The sequence below is a fragment of the Antechinus flavipes genome, chromosome 4 (assembly GCF_016432865.1).
Source record: "Antechinus flavipes isolate AdamAnt ecotype Samford, QLD, Australia chromosome 4, AdamAnt_v2, whole genome shotgun sequence".
In the NCBI taxonomy this organism is placed as follows: Eukaryota; Metazoa; Chordata; class Mammalia; order Dasyuromorphia; family Dasyuridae; genus Antechinus; species Antechinus flavipes.
In genome coordinates this window covers 131,794,308-131,815,532 of record NC_067401.1, presented here as the reverse complement: position 1 = coordinate 131,815,532, position 21,225 = coordinate 131,794,308, and the positions used below count along the sequence as shown (strand labels likewise).

At 44.9% G+C, this 21,225-nt stretch overlaps 1 protein-coding gene across 4 annotated transcripts in view; it reads right to left on the bottom strand.

Annotated features, from left to right (window-relative positions):
- Window positions 1-1,291: 1,291 nt before the first annotated feature.
- JUP (junction plakoglobin) overlaps window positions 1,292-21,225 on the bottom strand; it is a 31,802-nt gene continuing 11,868 nt past the window's right edge. The window contains exons 1-15 of one of the 4 annotated variants that reach the window (XM_051994494.1): window positions 16,594-16,707; window positions 16,147-16,275; window positions 13,641-13,894; window positions 13,172-13,410; window positions 12,569-12,770; window positions 11,509-11,653; window positions 11,279-11,382; window positions 10,143-10,481; window positions 4,530-4,685; window positions 4,171-4,290; window positions 3,728-3,878; window positions 3,518-3,639; window positions 3,162-3,201; window positions 2,722-2,891; window positions 1,292-2,220 (exon numbers count right to left, since the gene is read on the bottom strand). In XM_051994494.1, the coding sequence (XP_051850454.1) occupies window positions 2,740-2,891; window positions 3,162-3,201; window positions 3,518-3,639; window positions 3,728-3,878; window positions 4,171-4,290; window positions 4,530-4,685; window positions 10,143-10,481; window positions 11,279-11,382; window positions 11,509-11,653; window positions 12,569-12,770; window positions 13,172-13,410; window positions 13,641-13,894; window positions 16,147-16,267 (2,145 nt within the window). In that variant the 5' untranslated portion in view covers window positions 16,268-16,275; window positions 16,594-16,707 and the 3' untranslated portion in view covers window positions 1,292-2,220; window positions 2,722-2,739. Of the gene's footprint in view, window positions 2,221-2,721; window positions 2,892-3,161; window positions 3,202-3,517; window positions 3,640-3,727; window positions 3,879-4,170; window positions 4,291-4,529; window positions 4,686-10,142; window positions 10,482-11,278; window positions 11,383-11,508; window positions 11,654-12,568; window positions 12,771-13,171; window positions 13,411-13,640; window positions 13,895-16,146; window positions 16,279-16,593; window positions 16,708-21,225 lie in introns of those variants that run through there. The other 3 variants (XM_051994495.1, XM_051994493.1, XM_051994492.1) reach the window with 3 other exon arrangements.

The following is a 21,225-nucleotide window of genomic DNA, read 5'->3' as shown; positions in this document are numbered from 1 at the left end:
AAATCCTGTTGGCTCCCCCACTAACTCTCAAGACCATTCCTTCTGCTTAATTCCATTGCTGTTACCCTAATACAGACCCTTGTCACCTACCTGCACCATTACAATGCCCTGCCCTAAAAAGTTTTCCACGTCTACCTCCAATTCATGCATCATTTCACCATCACAATCATCTTTCTCATGCACTAAGATGCATACTACTACTCTATCCTAAAGTTTTTGATGGCCCTTTTCCATCTCCGCCTCCACAAGGAGATACCATCCCTACTTTTCCAGGCTTATCTCATATTGCTCCCCAAGTTGTATTATGTGATCCAAATTGCCTATCCCTCTTCTATCTGATCTTGGGCTGCACTCACATGCCTCTGGTTTGGCTCACATTGTTCTCTGAGGCTGCTGCACCTCCATCCCCTCTTTCCCTCTTGAGTTTGGCTCATTTTTTATTCTTTAAATCACAATTCAAATGTCACCTCTTCCATGAAGTCTACTGACCTGATCACTGCAAAGTTGAAAAACATTTTCCCTTTCAGAGCCCACACCCAAGGGCTTATGCCCTTATATAATAGTGTATTGTTATTAGCTAGCACTGAAGCCCTAATCCAATCCTCGTTGTAGTATTCAGGAGACTGTGAATTCTTGAAGGCTATGTCAATGGAAAGGGCATAAGCTTTGGAAGGAAAGGTTCCAGGTGAGAACAGTGCATCTTCTCATCTGAGGACCATCAAGTTGGAAGAGACAATTTGGCTGCACATTGGTAGATTTGGGGGCCACAATTCTCAATGATTACTTACCCAAGGGCTTCAGATCAGTTTCAGGGGAGGTACTAGAATATGTATGACAATAAGGATTGTGTCTAATCTCAACACAATAAACTAAATTTACTGCTGGTTATATATCTTCTTCTCTATTCCATTCTTTGTTCCTAAATTGCTATGTAAATATTCTTCTCTCACTATATGTGTCCTGTCTTCTCCATTAAACTAAGAGCTTACTTTACCAAGGGAAAGGATCTGCAGAGGGCAGTTTTTTCTCCATTCTCTGGAAGATCTTCCACAAGCCCTAAATATACTACACAAGATCATTCAATATAAGGAATTTATTAACTGAAGAACAAAATAAATTTTCTAGGATTTATTTTATTTTATTTTTTTGCATTTTTGGCTGTGATCTCCCATGTCTATACCTCTATGTAAGCTGGTTTTGGAGGTAATGAGGGAATTATGGCACTCTGACCCTCTCTTGTTTCCTTCCCCCGCCTCCCATCCCAGCTGTCCAAAGCAGTTGCTTTTCAGACTTTGGTATATTTGTTATTTTTATTCTTTGCTTTGGTCTATACAAAAAAACCAATAACCAAAAACTTACAGAGATTATAATCAAACTCTCAGTTCTTGCTCCCCTCAGCTTCTCCGACCACTCCCAAGCAGCGCAGTGGGGAGAATGAAACAGGAAGAGAGAAGAAACCCACACCGCACACCAGAGAGGGTCAGTCAAGAATACGAGTTGCTTCTCCAGGATCAGAGTGGTTACATGGGGAGGTGGGAGAAGAGAAGGAGCCACACACTGAACTCCCCTTATCAAGTAAAAAGCCAATTCAGCATCTTAAAGAGAGGAGCAGAAAGTCTTCCAAAATGAAACGATTCTTCTTCTCTGTCTGGGCCCATTTCATGTGGTCTGTCCCTTTATTTTTCAGTTTTTAAAATAGAGAAACTTTGCGTTTCTGAAGTTTGAGTCCTAAACTCTGGACCGGGGAACAGAAGGGGACTGGAAAAAGCAAGTTCAGAAATCAGCACAAACCAAAGTTTCCCCAGGCTCAGACTACCTGCACTGAGAGTTTGGAAAGGGGGGAAAGGTGCCTGAGTGATTGAACCAGGGATAGGTCATTGAGGTGCACTAATGGAGAAGTGGAATATATATTTATATATATTAAAGCTTCAGGGGCCAAGGGAGGGAGATAAAGCCCCCATGGCATAGGGCTGGGAAGATGGGGAAGGGCAGGGTGTCAGACCCTAGACCCCACAGCACTCTCTCACACACACACACACAGACACACACACACATACACACACATAGAAAGAACTAAAAATTAGTAAAAACCCTAAAGAGGAGAACCTCTTACGGGCGTGGCAGAGTGAAGTCCCAGCCACCCAGCTTGGTCCTCCACTCAGGCACTTTCTGTCTCAGTCCCTCACCTGGAGTTAGCCACTTAAGGATCAAGAATGATACCTGGGAGGGAAAGAAAAGGGGGAACAGTCACGCTACAGTTTCTTATCCATGACACCCTTCCCTCCCCTATTTCCATCCCCTCAAAGTAGAGCACCTGGGCAGGTGTTCTACACCAGGAAAACTGTTTTTCTTTCTGCCAGCTCCAGCAAGGTGGAGGTAGAAAAGATTAGCTCTCAGGAAGGAGATTCCAGCAGTAGGAAATAGAATGCTCTCTGTCTTTCCCATAGTGATGAGAAGAGTGACATGCATGGAGTAGGTGCTCTATGTATTCTTTTGAAATGGTTGTTGTTTTTAATCATAGAAATAAGAGGACCTCAGAGCATTACTTTCTTGTGAGATCTCTGCACAAGAGATTCTCTCTCACCAACCCCATGCTTCTATTGCAATAAGGAAAAGGAACAAGCCCCAAGGGAGAGATGAAGGGAAGCTCAGAAGGGAGAGAAGTGTACTGGGCTAGTCCAGCATGTAAAGTTAGAATACGAAATTGGGGGAAGGGCATACCATGAGTGAGGGGCTGGGTTAGGCTAGCATATGGTCAGCAGTAGGGTAAGGGGGCCGGAGACCATCACTGTAGGTGTCAATGGGGTAGTCCCCATCCATGTCCATGTGCATCTCCATGGGGTCCAGGGGGCCATCATTTGGGTACATGGAACGGTATGTGGCATCCAGGTCTGAGGAAGAAAGGGCTCAGTTTAGGAACCTCCGCAGTCAGCAGAAAAGCCCCAGGAAGCTTCTGCTATTGCCCTCCATCCCCTTCTACCCCAGACCCACATACCTCAGTGCCCTACACTTACTACCTGAGATATCAGGAGCCCCAGAAAAGAGGGAGTTAACCAGACATGGTTTTTAAAGTAATTTATCAGCTTGCTTTGGACACAGGACACAGACATACAGCACACATATACACGGAAACCTCCTGCGGGTCTCAGCCACATACTCACCCTCTTGGTAAGGTTCATTAATGGGAATCATGCTCTGGGCCTAGAGAAAGAGAAAGAAGGAAACCTAAGGTGGTGGAGTCGGGAGAGAGAAGATGAACTAATGGCAGAAGCAGCTGCCTCTAGAAATACTGGACAGGGAGATGGACGAGGTTTCCTTGGAGGAAGCTGGGGAAATGCAATGGTAAGTTCATGGCCCTCTTCCCACCACAAATTCACTTCCCAAGTTAAACAATAACTCTCCTGAGGTTCTGGCGGCCCCCACCACAAAGTAGGGAGGAGAAAATGGAAGGGGCTGGCAGGGGTGATGACAGTGGAAAAGGGGAGGGGAAGCTGGGGCCAAGGCCCCCGACACTCACAGCCTCCCAGGCGGCCGGGTCATGTTTGAAGAGTGAATTTGTGAGCTCCACAGACACGCGCTTGCGGTAGTCTGGGTTCTTGTCCTCAGAGATGCGGAACAGAACGGCAGCGGCGTAGGTTGCTGGTACCAAGGCAGGAACACAGTTAGAAAAGAGGGGCGACGAACCCGCCACCACGGCCCTCCTCCCCACCCATCAGCTCCTCCTCACCAGTGCCCTCGTTGCGGCAGTGCAAGAGCTCCATGAGTGGGGCCGAGGCCCCCTCGGCGTCGATGGAGTCGGCGGCCTCTTTGTCCTGGGCCAGCTCACACAGCACGCCCGCGGCCACCCGCTGGATATTCTCCACCGAGGAGTACAGGAGCTGGGGAGACCAGGCAGAGGCCGGGGTGGGATGGGGCCCTCAGCCGCCCTCTGCCTTCCGCTTCCCAGAGGCTTCTCTCTACTGTCATAAAGCTGCGCTGGGCGGGAATGTTTCAAGGAGCAAGAAGCCCAAGGCCTGAGCAGGCAGCTAAGAAAGGGGCCCTGGCAGGAGCCTCTGAGGTCAGAGCCTGAGGGAGCTGGACTTCTGCCATCCTCCATACTCCCCACAACAGAAGGCTTTCCTTTCACTTGGGTAAGGAGTAGAAAAAACCAGCTTGATCCCCCGAACTCACTTGCACAAAGAGAGGGATGGTGTTCAGTCGGAAGATCTCCATGCGGTTCATGGGGTCCCGGGCAAGGATGTGCAGGGCACCGGTACAGCCTTCCACAATCTCCTCCATTTTTACGCCATCCTGCAAACATGAATTGGGTTAGAGAAGGGAGACAACAGAAGGATGCTCAGAGACCCAGCAGATATAAGCACCACATCCAGAGACCCAGAGTCTGTAGCCAAGCCAAGCAGCCGGCACCCCTCTCTGCCCATGGTGGCCCCAAATCCCTTCTCTGTCCTAGGTGCTCACAGGCTTCTCCCCTCCAAGGAGCAGGGCCTGGAGAAGAGGGAGGAGGAAGGGAGCCGTTCAAGTCCACATACCGTGTAGGGCTGCTGTGTGCCTGCAGCCACGTGGCGCTGGGCATCCTGATGGGCCTTGACCAACAACTGGACAAGGCGGGGGATGACCGCTGCCTCCTGCAGGGGAGCATGGTTGGCAGGACACAGGGCCAGGTTCCTGATTAATCCAATAGTTGCCTGATTTTTTAAAAATAAAAAAAAATTTAGAAAGGAAAGGGGAAGTGAAGATGAGCATTTTCTGAACATTCAGTGAATTGATCCGCATCCCAGTACCAGACAGTAAATCCCTTAAACTTTTTTTTTTTTTTTTGGTGTTGCCATTGACATTAAGTGATTTGCCCAGGGTCACAGCCAGGAAATGTTAAGTGTCTGAGGTCGGATTTGAAGTTGGGTCCTCCTGACTCCAGGGCTGGTGCTCTATCCACTGTGCCAGCTAGCTGTCCCTCCCTTAAACTTTAACACAAGAAGGTGATAAAAACATTTACAGTAATTTGGATACCCTCATCACTAGATTTCTTTTTCTTCTCCTTTTCCTGACCAATCACAGAGTCCATTCAATTCTACAAACATCTAATATATACTATGTGTTTTTGCACTGTGCTGGGAATAAAAAAAATAAAATAAAAAAGGCAGTCTCTGCCTTTAAGGCATTTGCATTCTTCCATAGGATGTAACACGTACTTAAACAAAGCTAAGGTACCTATAAAGTAATTGAGAGATAAAGAATGCTAAAAACTGGCCGGAAATGCCTTATGTAGAAGGTAACACACCAGCTATGTTTTGAAAGCTGATAATAATTCCAAGAAAGGGAGATGAGAAGGAAGTATATTACATGGAAGCCTAAATAGGCAAAGATATGAAGAACATTGAACCCGCCGGTTTTGAGATGGCCAGTTAGAAGGCTATTGCAACAGCCCAGATGAGAGGTGATAAAGGCCTGAATTAAGATAGAGGCAGTATGGACAAAGAAGAAAACCAATGACTACAAGAGATGTTGGGGAGCCAGACTGACAGGACTTGGCAAATGATTGATGATATTAATAGGATACAGTGAGAATGGGAAGGAAGGAAGAATAAGTAATTGAGAGTTAAGGATGATCTCACCGTTGTGAACCTGGATGATTGCAAAGAATGATGATAATTTCAACAAAAACATGGGGTGGGGTAGGATTTGGGGAAAGTATAAAAGTTTTGTTTCAGACATATTGAACTCTGGATACCAGAGTAGAAATGTCCAGCAGGCATAAAGAAAAGCAGAACTGGAATTCCAGAGAGATTAGGGTTGGCTGTATAGACATCTAAGTCATCAGATAAATAAACCCACAGGAGCAGATAAGATCAACAAGGGGGAAAAGAGCAGATAGTGAAGAGGACCCAGGCAGAGCCTCAGAAGACTTCCATATTTATGGGAAGGAGTGAGATCATGATGTAGCAACAGAAACTGGAAAGATCCAGTTAGAGCAGGAAGGGGAAAATCGAGACAGGAGTTTTACAAAAGCTGATGAAAGAGAACACGTCTTAGGGAGGGTGGAGGGAAGGGAAAGAGATGGTTGATAGTGTCATAAACTACAGAGGGTCAAGCAAAGTATGAAGTGAGAATGCTTCAAGGAATTTAGCAGTAACTTTAGAGAGAAGAAGTTTCACCTAAGTCTTGGGATTGAAAGTCTGACTAAAAGGGATTGAGAAGTGAGTCAGAGGAGAAACCTTTTCTAAAAGTCTGGCTGGGAGAGAGATGGATTTTCAAGAATGGAGAAGACCTGGACATGCTTATAATTCAATCCAATTCAACCAAAATTTATGTAGTTGTATAACCTATATCAGATTGCTTACTATCTCAGGGAAGAGGGAGAATTGAAAGGAAAGGATAGAATTTAGAAATCAAAACTTTAAAAAAAAAGTTAAAAATTGTTTTTACAAGTAATTGGAGGACAACTCTAACTGGTTTATCATGAAAAATGCTATCCATACCCAGAGAAAGTACAGAGGGTATCTGAATAAAGATTGAAAGATACTTTTTAAACCTTTATTTTTCTTAAGGTTTTCGTTTGTTTTTTCTTCTGTTTTCTTTCATAACATGACTATTATGGAAATGTTTTTCATGAAAACAAACAAAAGTAATTGGGGGAAAATATATATATATATTTTTTAAAAAGAATGTATGCTGCACTTATATGCCAGGCACTGGGGATACAAAGACAAAAATGAAACATCCCTTGACTCAAGAAGCTAATACTCTATTGGAGGGCAACAATAGTATAAAAAACAACAAATATAAAGAATAAAAATAAAATAAAATGTGTAGAAGTGGTCAGAAAGATTTCTTGTAAGAAATGGTTCTTCCTATGAGCCTTGAAGGGAACAAGGGATTCCCAAAAGTGAAAGTTAGAAGAAAGAGCATTCCAGTTTGGCAAGTATAGAGTATATGATGCAGAATAATGTGTAAGCAGCCCAGGAAAGATAAACAGGAACCAGATTGTGAAAGGCTTTAAATGCTAAAGAGAAGTTTTGTATTTGATCCCCAGAGCTTTGAAAGCAATGGACTGATACAATCAACTAATTGCTTTAGGAATATCATTTTGGCAGCTGTGTGGAGATTGGATTGGAAAAGATTGAATTCTGGGAAACCAATTAGGAAGCCATTCCACAAATCCAGGTGAGAGGTGAGGAGGGCCTGAATGAGGGAAGTGTCCATGGGATAAAAAGACAAGGACATACATTTGCAAGAGATGCTGTACAGGAAAAGTTGAGACTTGTCCATTGTCTGAATGGGAAGAGTAAGGGAGAATGAAGATTTAAGGCAATTCTCTATCGCAAACCTGGGACTGAAGGATGGTAGTACTCCCAAACGAAATAAGAAATTTGTAGTGGGAAAAGTTTGGGGAAAATATAGTGAAGTTCTACTTTGGACACAATGAATTCATCCAGGTAGGAATACCCAATAGGCTGACAGAGATGCAGGATCTGAAGTCAAAAGAGAAATGGAAGTTGGATGCAAATATAACTACATATAAATAATAACTGAACAAACTTCTCTATTCCCTCTTAACTTTTTTTTTTTTAAGAGGCAATCAGGATTAAATGTATGAAGTCAACTTTGAACTCAGGTCCTTGTGACCTCAAGGTCATCACTCTATCCACTGTACTACCACTTAATTTCTTTATTTCTATTGAAAACCCCACCATTTCTCCAATTACTCAAATTGATATATTCAGTTCTTCACGCTACTGTCTCTAAGATAAAATGCAAATTTTTCTTTAGGACTTTCAAAGCCCTTCAACATGTAGCTCCAGTTCTACCTAGCCAGACTTATTCCATATTATTTCCCCCTTCAGATATTCTACCTCCAAGTACCAATCAAATTTCCCTACTTACCATTCTTTATATATGGCATTCCATATCCTATCTCTATACTTGACCCATGCCTGAAATGTACTTTCTCTTCACCTCCACTTCCTAGCATCCTTCACTTCCTTCATAGCTCAAGTGCCTGGCACATAGTAAGTCCTTAATAAGTACTTGTTGACTTGACTCCAGTATCACTTCCTATATAAAGCTTTTTTGTTAGTCACACTTATTAGTCTCACCTCACCCTTATAAAATTATTTTGTACCCCAGTAATAATAATTTTGTCATTGTTCAATCACTTCCATCCATGTCCAACTTTTCTTGACACCTAACAACTTCTCAGTGGCCAGAGTTAAGAGAGAGCATGACAAAGAATAATTCCTTCCTTTCCTGCAGTAAATATTTGTTGAGCATCTACTAAATAGGCTCTGTATTAAGCCCTATGGAACTGTCAAGCTGAAGGAAATAGAACTTTCCTCCATTTTCACATCATGAACTGCCTAATGGACACCTGCAAGTGAACGTCACAGATAATAGAAAGCCTTTTTTCTGTCTTATAAAGTCCTTTTCTTTTAGTGACCCTCATCTTGTTGTAAACTAAAAGTCAAGTTGCTTTGTGAGACTGCCAATCTCCTCACCTTTTTCCTTCCCTTGACCATCACAAAAATGGATCTCTTCTCTTTTGAGGAATCCTGTCAGAAACACAACCTAGCCTCCCTTACTCCCCATCTGCTCATTTATTCAATATTTTACCGAACTCCACTTAATAAAGCAAAGCTCTGGATGCCACCAACAGTTCTCTAGCCCCCTAAAATCCTCCTTATTTAAATGATTCTCTACCTGTAAAACAACTTATTTTGATTATCAGCCCCACTGCCTTGCTTTCCAAAATTCTTTCATATGCCTTCTCTCACTGAGTTTCACAAGAACTCTTATGAACAGAGTTTATAACATGATAACTGAGGAAATGAATTGAAGCTGCAATCACCAATCTAGTTTGAGATAATGCTAAGACTGGACAAGTGAGACAGGTCTCCTGAATCCTAGCTCAGTGCTTTAGTCTTGCCTAGCTACCAACTGAGCTGTTTTGAAAGGTCCTGCCACCATCATCCCTTATCCCACCTCCACCATCACGGCCCTCTAGATCTCTCTCTGGTCTCTGTTGCCCCATGTCAATTGAAGACATTCTTTTCATGTACCTCAAGGAACTTTGGGCTTCTCTCTTGTATACCTCACCATATTGTATTGTGTTTATATTTAGGTATTTCTTATCCCTTATGCTATTCAATTTAATAGATATTTATTGAATGCCTACTCCATGCAGGACATCGTGCTAGGCACAAGGAGATACAAGGAAAAATGTAACAGCCTCTACCTTAAAGATCTTAGTGACCAGTTTGGCTGAAAGACAAAATGGATGAAGGAAAATAATCAGCAAATACCCTAGAAGGCAGATGGGAGTCAGATTGGGAAAGGTATTTTTAAAAATAGAGAAAATTGTTTTTATCCTCAAGGCAAAAAGTACTACTAGAGCTTCTTGATCACAGGAATAATGGGTTCCAGCCTATACTTTAAGACTATGACTTCAAGAGCCATCTGAGAGATGGCCTAGAGAGGGAAGGTTTTAGATACAGGGAGAACAGTTAGTACATACATGATGACAGTTGTCCAGGCAAAACTCATGAGGGCCTGAACTGGGATGGTGGCCATGGGAGTGGACAAAAGGAGAAAGATTCATTGCACATTATGGAAGAAGAATGGAAAAGTCTTGGTAACTGATTAAATGTGTTTGAGAGAAGAAAGAATGGAAGATGACTCTGCGGTTGGGAAGCTGATGATGGTGTCCTCATTGGAAACAGATAAGTTAGGAAAGGGAGAATGTTTTGGGGAAAAGAGAATGAGTTTTGCTTAGAACACATTGAACTTGAGGTGTTTATGGGACATCCAATTGGTGTCATCCATTAGGCAGTTCACGATGTGAAAATGGATGAAAATTTTATCTTCTTCAACTTAATAGCTTTGTAGAGCTTAATAATACAGCTTAATAATCTAGTAGATGCTCAATAAATATTTGCTGCATGAAGGAGTCATCAGGAAAGGGGTCACTCTTTGTCATCCTCTTGTTTAACTCTGGCCACTGAGAAGTCAGACTTGCTCTAGTCTAACTGGCTTCAGTTGTGACCCCATGGCACCCAGAAAACTTTGCCAATCAGGCCTCTCTGCCAGCTCTCCTTGTACTGTGCCCCAATCTTCCTTCTCCCTCCCTCAGTCCTTCCAGCAGGCCATACCTTGACCAAAGGCCATTGGTTGGGCTGGTTGAGCAGCTTGACAATGGCTGGGATTCCATAGTTGAGGCGCACGGAATTCTGTGCCATCTCAGCCTCTGGGTGGCGGCTCGTGAGGTGCCGCAGTGCACAGACAGCAGGCTCAGTGATGTCATCTTTGTCCCCCGCGCGCAGGATGGCATGGATCAGTGCCTCCACGCCGCTGTTCTGCGTCACCAGTGTCTTATTCTTGCTATTGTTGCAGGTCAAGTTAGAAAGGGTGCCTGTGGCACAGGTCAGCACATTTACATCATCCACACTCAGCTGGTTGACCAGGACCTTCAACACACTGTCCAGACCCTCCTGGGGAAGAGAAGAGAATGCAAGTTCCTTGAGAAGCCTTTTCTGCTTTTTCTATGTCCCTCCAGTATTTAGTAGGATAGTAAATCCTTGCTCCTTCTAACTTTCCAGTGTACTTGATCTTTTATCATGCTGTCAGCTGAGCTGATTTATCAGGTCCCACCACTTCTCTCTGCTTTCTTCTTCCCTCCCCATTCAACAGCACAGACTCTGAAGTCCTAACCAATTCTACAGACTGAGCCAGCGTGCCATACTTTTCCCCGCTGGTCTGCCATTCCAATTCTGTCCTGTCACCTGAACAGAGTGTGTTAAGGTAGGAGGGACAGCCTTTAAGGGCAGACTAAGTAAGAACTGGCATTATGAGGGGGAATGTGGAAATCTGGGCTAGTACTAGATAAAATTTTGAAGTAAGCTGTCCTATCTCTTCCTCATTTTCTGCCATCCGGTTTCATCTCAGATCCTAGTACCTTCAAGTCTCTATTCCATGCATTTTTCCTCAGAAAACTTAATTTTGGGTCTTTCCTTCACTTCAACATGTAAATGATCCCTTCCAAGGATTAAAGGGATTAAAGCTTTACATTAAAGCCATGAAGCTCAGAAAGTGAAATTTCAAGCATCAGCTTCCAGGTAGGAAAAGATTTCATAATATCTGGCATTCCCACCTGCTACAATCATACCATATAAAGGAAGGGGTATTAGATTCCTAGACAAAAAGCTGGGGAGTGAATATTGAGGAGGGTGGGGTTAAAGAGATCACTCTACAAAAATGGGAGGATATGCAAGGCTAAAGAGATCCTTACCTGCTTAGTGGCTACATCTGAGAGGTTGCGCAGGGTCCACAGACAATTTTGCACAAGACGAGGGCTGTTGCTTGTCAAATGTTTGCCCAAGGCTTGCATACCACCTAGATATGCAGAGAAAATAGTATTATGAGGGATGGGCATAGCCAGTGATACATACAGAGCCCCACCTCCCCACTGAATCATCCCACAAGTCCCGTCCAAAGGTCTTCACTAAATGGGTGCCTCACCAGCTTCCACGATGGCAGGCTTGTTGCTGGGGCACACAGACAGCACCTTGAGAACCCGGCTTGTAGTCCAGAGCAGTTTCTCATAGCTATAGTTACGCATAATCTGCACCAGAGCCTGGGGACCCCCATTGGCCAAGATGATGAGCTGTGGAAGGAGCAGAGTGAGAGAGGGAGTCTGAGCATGGGCAGTATTGGTGGAAGGATCATGGGTCCATGTGATTTCAACTCAGAACTGGAGAGGCCAGCGGCAAAAGCTTTAGCAGGGCAGAGGGTTTGACCAACAGAAGAGGCTTCTTGACTGTGAGTCAGTAGTCAACAAATTTTTTTGTTCACCTATTATATGCAAAGTGCAGGGGATATGGAGAAAAGCAAAAAAACACAATTTCTGTTCTCAAGAAGCTCACAATTTAGTTGGGGAAACAGCAAGCAAACAACTATGTACCTACAAAGATGGGAGTGATGATTGTTCTTCATGCTTGAAGAGAAACATGACATGACCATGTTGGGGTGTGTCTGATCAGACCAATATGAGCTCGGAATGCTCTCCCACAGATCAGGCACAAATAATCCACATGAACATTGGTGTGGACATGTCTCACGTATCAAAGATATACAGAACAGATGAAAAGTACTCTCAGATCTCAAATGAGGAAACCAAAGGGAACCAGACCAAGAGAGGCTTCCTGCAGAAGACAGAGTGTTGAAGAAAGCCAGGAAAGGAAGGAAGTTATGATGAGGAAGGAGAGCATCCCATGGGGGAGAGCCAGTGAAAAATCACCATATCTGAAAAATGGAGCAGAGTGTTCAAAAGACAGCAAAGGGACCAAAGTAGCGAGAGTTTTAAGGAACACAGAGAAGAGTAAAGCATGGAAAGAGAGTGGAAAAGTAGAAGGACAAGTTGTCAAGGCTTTAAATGCTAACCAAAAGTTTTCCTATTTGATGCTGGTGGGGTAAAAGGAAGCCACTGGAATTTGTTGAGTAGGGAGGGTGACATGGTCAAGATGAATGCTTTGGCCTCTGGAGTGGGGAGAGACTCAAGGTACCCCAATGATAACCTTACCTTGCTCTCCTGGTTGCCATAGGCAAGGAGCTGCAGGCAGTCAGTGGTAATGGCCAAGAATTTGGGGTTGTTCTTGTTGAGGAGGGGCACCATTTTTTGTAGCCCATCAGCCAGCCGGACAGCCATCTTAGCACCCTCTTGATACAGCAGCAGGTTATGCAATGTTGTGATGGCATAGAACAAGACCGATTCCACTGGAGAACTATGAGGGAAAGATAGAATGGTGAGAGTTCTCCAATGCACTCAGAGCCCTGTACCCCATATTATCAGAAAATGAGGTTCAAAAGAACTCACAGAGGGGAAAGGAAAGACGGCAGCTAGGGAGAAACTAGAGTAGGGATTAGCTTAAGCTACACAGTGGGCCAGGAGGCAGGGCCCATCTCCTCTATAAAGCCTTCTCAGACTATTCCAACCCCTCTCAGTTCTTTCCCCTTTTTGCACCACAAGTTCTGTACTGCACCCCTTTACTATTCTTTATTGCTCCCTCATTGTTTCAAGGGTTCTAAGACTCATTTCAATTTGACTACAAGCTTCCTGGGGACAGGGATCCTGCCTCGTGCTTCTCCACAGGTACCTGATAAATACTTGCTGCTCAACTGATACCTGAGCATGCGGACCAGAGCGGGAATGCCCCCTGACTTGAAGATGGCAAGCAGCCCTTCGCGGTGGTGAGAGAGATTGTGCAGGATGCTGGTGGTACAGCGAGCAGTGTCTAGGTCACTGGTGTTCTGCATGGTGCGCACGACAGCGGCCACAAGCTGAGGGGAGCCCATCAGGGCCCGCCGGGATGCTTCCTTCTTTGATAACTGATTCACAATCATGGCTGCCTTACTCACTACAACCTGCAGGATAGTGGAGGGCAAGGGGAACAGTGAAGAAACATAGCCTTGGTGTGAAAGACCATAAGGGGCTGCCCTGCCCTGGAAGCAGGGAGACTGGGCCCTCCCAGGATAATCCTACAACCAAAGGCCTTAGTGCTGGGGTTTTTTTAGGATTCCCCTCACCTCTCAACATTATCAGCAAATTCCTTATATTCAGGTTTTCCCATTTCCCCTCAACCCCTGCCACTAACCGGGTCCTCATCATTGAGCAGCTTGGTAAGCTCGGGCAAGGCTCGTGTTGCCAGCTCAGCATCATCCTGGTAGTTGATGAGGTGAACAATGGCTGACTTTAACAGCTGGGAGGGCTCAGCCAACCGCTGCACATTGGTGGCCTGCCCTTCAATCTGGGTGCTCGTCAGGATAGACCGGTCCTCCGTTGTCTCGGGATACATGGCTGCCCTTACCCGCTGGGCCCTCGTCATTGTCATTTGGCACTCTAGATCTCCTGGAAGTAAAGTAAAGACTTGTGTGAAAGAGATGATGCCATGTGAGTGGAGAGTGGTGACTGACGCGTGTGGAATGCACCTACCCACCACCTTTGCCACTCCACCTTTCTCTGGGGCTTCCTCAGCCCCTTTCTCTGACGTTGTGTGGCAGTGTGTTCTAATGGAAAGAGCAGAAAGCTGGTTTGTCAGGAGATATGAATTCCAGTGCCAGCTCTAGATTAACTTGCCAAAAGATCATAATTAAGTCACTTAACTTTCCCAGGCCTTAGCTTCATTTCCCTGTGAAATAGCAACTAATCTACCTACCACACAGGCACTAAACAAATATAAGATTATACATTTCTCATGAGACTGCACAAAGATTACACATTATGTGTAAGGCACTGTGGTACTGAGAGACATACAACATGGGTCCCTGCCCTCAAAATGCTGACAACCTAATAAGGGAAATAAGATAACTTCAATTCAAAATGGAATTTGATAAAAGGGAAATACGCAAAGGTGCGGAGGAGGAAAAGATCATTTCTGACAAGAACTCTTAAAAAAGTTAGCATTTGAACAGGGCCTTGAAGCATGGGTAAGATTTTTTTTAATGAAAATAGAGGAACAGCTAGATGGGACAGTAGATAGAACACTGGCCTGGAGTCAGGAGAACCCAACTTCAAATCCAGCCTCAAACATTTACTAGTTTCATGACTTTGAGCAAGTCATTTAACTCGACTGCTAATTAAAAAAAAAAAAAAAAGTAAAAATGTGAGCATTCCAGTATAGGGAATCTCTTGAGCAAGGAGTATCGTTGGGAAACTGTGGGACATGTTAGTGAGCAGTAGAACCTAGCTAGAACATAATGAAGAGGAGTAAATGAGATAAGGCTAATTTTGGAAGGCCCTGAATGTTAGGCTAAGGATTTAAGACTATCCTGTTAAATAAAAAGGGTCCCAGAAAGTTCTGAGCAGAGCATAACATAATCAGAACAACTGTGCATAAATTAGATTAATCTGGTAACACAGTATGAGATATTGGAGGCAGGAAGACCAGTTAGGAGGCTATTGCAATCAACCAGGTGAGAGGTAATAATGGTCTATATTTGGGTGGTGGCAGCACAGTGTGAAGGAGGGAACAGATTCAAGAGATAAGAGAGGATTAGAGAGAACAGTCAAAGATGACATCCTGTCATATAAACCCAACTGGATAATGGGTAGACCTGGCAGGAAAACCAGGAGGTCAGTGATCCCCAGCAGCATCCTGTCAGGGAACGAGTGAAGGCGATAAATCAAGAGTCTTGCCTTTCAGCCCAGAGATCCATTCATCAGATGGACAGATGAGACACTGAACTTCCCAGTCCTACCCTGACAATGGAGCTGGCACTTCTTCCCCTTCTGGAAACTGAGAAGAGTACTTCTTTTCTCCATCCACAGACCTCACGTATAGAATAGGACTTAGCCTAAAGGTCTTCTTCCCCCCAGCCCCTCAACAAGCACCTCCCCCAGTCTGGGAGTGGTAGATCCAGAGGCTTCCCAGAGCAGCCCCACCCTGGCAATTGCCCAAATGCCCCTTGGCAGAGGGAGTTGGAACAGCCCCACCCTCTAATTAGACAGGAAGGAGGAGACAGTCTCTACTCCCTCCCTGCCTGCCTGCACTGATTCCAGGCTTTCAACTACCGAAGCAATCCCTGACAGTGCCCGACCGGAGGCTGGCTGCCCACAGATGGATGCCCTGATTGCTAAGGTGCAGTGCCCTCGGAGTCCTCTCTCAGACCTCACTTTTACTACTGTAACCTGCTCAGACAAACACATGCCGTCTTACACAGCCATGAAAGCGGAGAGCTTTTAATATTCAAAAGACCCAGATAATCCACAGCCACTACAGCGATCATTTCTTCAAAGGCTTCTAGGGTGTAGAGCCCGGGGTTGGGCTGCGAGAGGGAGACGGATTTACCTGAGGCTTGGTCCTGGCTCCCAAGAAAGGCCAAGAAGCTTATCCCTGGCCAGATGGCTCACGGTCCTGGCATATACTCGAGCCTGCCCTTGGGGCTCTCTGCCTAGTCAGAGTCTTCTCTCACCTTTCCGCCTCTGCTCAGCACCTCGCTCTTACCACTCCATGGTCCCTGAGCTTGAGCCCGGATCTTTTCTGTCCCCGTCAGACTGGCTGTGACTGCACTAACCTCAGCTCTGGGGAAGCCCCTGGGAGTAGGTGGTAGTTTTCTTGAGTGTGTATTGACGGCCACAGGCCTCGTCCTCCTCGACAATACCTTTGCCGCTGACCGATGGCACACAGGTGTTGGCTCCAGAGTGGATGCCCGAGTCGTAGGTGTATGTCTGCTGCCATTCTGTCACCTTGATGGGCTGCTCAACCAGGTTAATCACCTCCATGGCAGTTGCTGCTGATACAGGAAGGAACAAAAGGGTCAGATCCAGGAAAGGTATCCTCCCACCCTTCCCTGAGCTTCTTTCTAGCTCCTATCACCATCAGCTTTCATCTAAACCCACTTCAGCTGCATCTATCAGTCTCCTCTAGCTTCCTTAGTCTTCTCTTCTGCCTCCCTTCTCCATCTTTTTTTCCCATCCTTCTTAATCCAACCACAGCACTCCCTCGGATTGCTGAAAGCTAAGAGGAGCTTTTTACTGGACCTTCTCAACAGCCTAGCCAGGCTGCCCTAGCCCACAGACTGGGCTGTTCCTCAGCTCCCTTCACCCACCCTTTCTGGCAGACTCGGCCACAGGAATCAAGCTAAAGATCCAGGAAGCTTCCCCAGAAGGGGCACGGAGCTAGCTGTTCAGTGTCCCAATGCTGTCTGAACAGGTAGAGAGAGGAGTGAGCACACCGAGGGAGCGGCAGAGAAATGACGCACAGTCTCAAGGGGAAGGTGGAGTTACGAGGTACCTGGAACTGGGTGGGTGGACACCAGGATGTACATGCACTCCACTTACCAACACTGAACTGTCCACTCCAGTGAAAGGAGTGTGGGAAGGGAGGGGTGCATGACATCATAGGTATGTGTGTAACTGGGTAGGGGCGGCAAAGAGCTCCCTCTCCAGGATTAGACTGGCTCAATCCCCCTGGTCCACCACTCCCCCAAAATCAGAAGGGTAAGTCTGGAATACCCATCCTATTCTATCCTATCACCTCAGGTGGGACTACAGAGGGGTATTTCTGATAGCTCCACCCCCAAGAAAGATTCAGTAGCAGCAGGGAGAGATGGGAAGGGCTTAGGTGAACAGGACAAACTGGTTTCTCCAGGGACCAAAGACCCAGAAAACAGGGAAATGTTATGAACATTTTGTCACCGTCATACTTTGAAACGGTCACATAGTCACTCTCCCTTCCTAGGTGAGGAAAGAACTAACATAGGATAATTCACAGGGAAACAGACCCTAAATCCTGATTTCCCTTCAAGCTAGTCTCTCCTCCTGAGGTTGTTGCCCTGTCACCTCCTTCCCTTTATCCCAAAGAATCTAGGTCAGTCTTGGTGATGGCCAATGACAACAATTGTCTTTAACCTGCAGATCCTCAAGAGCTAAAAGCTTGCCTTGTCCATGCACTAATAGAGAATACTTCCTTTTTTCATACTCCAAAAATGGTAAATTCAGTTAGAAAGAGTCCTACTAGGTTAATGAAGCCAACATCATGAATGTTCAATCCCCTCTTAGGCCCAGTAAGCACCACACAAAGGAAAAACTCTTTTTTCCCAAGATTGGGCACTTAATTCTAGCCAGAACACTATCCATTTGTTACAAGGGAGGGACAGGGTGACAGAAATTCAGAGCAGCTCATTCCCAGCAGTAGAACAAACAATTCAGAGTGCCCTTCCCACTGACAGTGGGTCAATCAGAGGGTCATCCTCATACAAGAAGCTCTTATTTCTTTCTATTCTTGCTGTCTTTCAGGGCCAGATAAGGGCTGCTCCGCCCAGCTAGCCCAGAACACCACCTGAGACAAGCAGGGCCAGGAGATCAGCTTCTTCCCTCCTTCCCTGAATGACTCAGAGTTTCAAGGTTGATAAGTGGAATGTGCTCAGAAAGATAGAGAGGAAAGGCACAAGCTCTAGCCAGATGCGCCCAGCTGCTTTCCTGGCATTCTCCACAGGAAAAACAGGGCTGTCTCTGGCTATTTCAGGAGCAAGCCCTCAACTTGCCCTGAGTCACCTTGCCCTGGGAGGCCCAAAGAAAAAAGAAAAAAAGAGGAAGCAGTGAAGCAACAGGAGGCCTAGAATGGATCCTTTGAGGCCAGTGACACAGCTCCCTGAAGCTTCCTTCCATCCCCAAAACCAGAGTCCTTAAGACTTAAGACTTAAGAGAGTGGGGAGGTAAAAAGAATGCTACACATAATATCCTACATAGTTTAAGTCTGTCATTTGAGTTCTAATTCTCACTTTCTCCAATGTGGAAGAAAATCAGCATAGGAAGAGGAAGAAACAGCAAACTATGTCACAAATAAGGTCACCTTAACCCCCAGATGGTACTCAGCTCTATCTGGGTAGGGAGCAGGGCTCACCTTCTGATGCTAATTTTGAGATCAACAAGGACCAGAAAGCTCTGACACTACCATTAGCCCAGTCCCATTAACTATAGCCACAGAGAGGTTTCATTTAAGTCCCTCACCCCCCTACTCCATCCAAATCTTTTGCTCTGCTTCCAAATCAAAGAGGGCAAGAGGAACAGTGGGTTATATGGAAGCCATCTGCCCCAAGATTTTGAGTCAAGCTGAAGCAGCAACAGGAAGGGTACTAAATTCCTTATTGTACTACCAGCTTCAGTCAACCAATCCAGACATCAAAGGTCATTGTTAAGTATATTCCCACTGGATTTTCTTCTTTGATCTCCAACAGGGGTTAGGAAAAGCTGTGACAAACTCAGAGACCTCCCAGCCTAGATAACCCAAAGGTGGTTTTCTCTACCTGTTAGCAGGTAGGGACAGGGAGGAAGCAAAGGGGATGCCAGCAGTGGGATAAGATGGACGTCTACATTGGCCACACTTTCCCATCCATGCAACTTAGGTTGGTGGGATAAGGGAAGGAGATTACAGGACAGCAACCCCAGAAGTAGACATCTAGCCCCTAAGGGCCACCCCAAGTTTACATATTGTCCCTTCTAATGAGAAAAGGGTGATTGTGTGACTATCTCCAAATGTATCTGGATGGTCAAAACATTCCCCAGGAGAGCAACATCTCCAAGGCATTCTAGACTCAGAAACCATAAGGAGTGTGTGGGTGGGAGAATGGAAGAAAGACTGCAGAAAAATTTAAAAGTTAGCAAAATCAGTGTTGCAAAATTATTTAATGGAAGGAGCATGCAATGTTTCTCCTCTCTGAGGACAGGTTCAGAGGAGAAGGCTGAAGTCTAATCAAGTTCTAGGTTGGTGGAAAGAAATATAGTCCCGTGTAAAGACACTAGGATGATTCTGAATCGGGAGGTGTGAGTTTGAAGCTTAGTTGTATCACTTACTGGTGCTGAAATCTTGGATAAATCAGTATCCTTCTCTGTGAAACAGAAATAAAGATATCTTGGCCATTTTAAAGTCTTGTTGCTTTAGAACATTGCATAGTAATTGACCTTTATATTGTACTTTAAAGCTTGAAAGCCCTTTACACATTTTACTTTGTTTAATCCTTTAAGTTGGCTTCTGATATGGAAACTGAGGCTGAGAACCATTAACTGACTTGCAGATGGTCAAATGTTATTATTGTTCAGTTATATCTAACACATCATGACCCCATTTGGGTTTTTTGGGGGACAAAGATGATGGAGTAATTTGCCTCATCCTTCTTTAGCTCATTTTACACATCAGGATTAAGTGACTTGCCCAGGGTCACATAGCTAGTAAATATCTGAGGTTAGATTTGAACTCAGGGAGATGAGTCTTCCTGACTCCAAGCCCAGCTTTGCCACCTAGCAGGAAGACAAAACATCTGTTGTGATAGGGAGGATCTGAATCCTAGTTTTCTTGATGCCAAATCTGATACTTCATCTACCACACCAGACTGTATATTTTGTATAAATTTTAGCAGTCATTATTGTTATCATTACTATCACCTGGCAAGGTTTCCAGGCTCTCCATTCCAAGAAGTAAACACTTTGCTACCGAATGCCCAGCCCCAGAGGGTGTTATGCATCTTGGGAGTAGGGGAAACTATTTAAGGGGCTACTGAGTTTGGTCTGGTCCTTTCTCACTTCTGTAAAGAAACCTAGTCCTGCCTATACTTTTAGCCCCAGAAACAGAGAGATAGAGAAAGGCTTTTAAAAATTGAAGAGGGAAGTCTTTGTTTAGTACAAGTTCTATTGTTGGCACTAAGAGCGGAAGGAGCAGTCTCTCCTGGGGTAACTTCTGGCTCAGGGCAGAGGAAAAGATAGGATAGCTGTCCGATGGTATGTGCACCAGAGATATGTGTGAGTGGATTTGAGTGTGTTCACATGATCACACGGGCAATCCAATTCCCAAAAGGGACTGGTGTGAGGCACTACCCTCCCTCCCACCTTTCCTCTCATGGTTTTAGAGCCCTCTTTGCAGTAACAGCAGTAATTCCAGCCGGATATTACCCATGCATCCTAAAGCTGAGTGCAGCCAGACAGAGAAGCTCCCTCCCAGCTTCTCAGCAGAGTGTGACCCAAGGTGGGAGGAGAGGAGGGCAGAGGAGGGTAATTAAAAATAGCCATGGGCAGAGCAGTAGAGCCAGGCTCCTGGCCTGGACTAAGTTTTGCTATGTCCCCAGTGATAATGAGCGAGGGTGAGAGAGAAAGGATTGGTTACCTCCCGGTACTTACTCTGCAGTGCTCTTTTATTTCTGAGAGGATTGGCCTCCAAATTTTGTTGATCCAATACTACTGGGTAAAAGCTTTTTGAGCCAGTTCCAATGTTTATTTTGCTTATTTACAAACTGTATACAAAGGTCTATAAACTGTAAATCATCCCACACAAAGTACTATACTAATAATTATGTACCTTATAAAATTTCAGAGAAGATTAGAAATTTTATTAAAAAATGAGATAGGGAGCCAGTAGAGTTCATTGATTAGGGGAAGATTGGATCAGGCTCTAACTTTGGTAAGATCACAAGTTGTGTGGAGGATGAACTGGACAGCTGAGAAAATTGAGGCAGAGACCAATCAACAATAATGCGGTATGCAAAATGGGGAGAGATGGGTTGAATAATGGTTGAATAAATTATGGTATATGAATGTAATGGAATATCATTGTTCTTTAAGAAAAGATGAGCGGGCTCATTTCAGAAAAATCTGGAAAGACTTACATGAACTAATGGTAAGTGAATTGAGCAAAACCAAGAGAACACTGTATACAGTTTTAAGATTACGTGATGATCAACTAACTATAA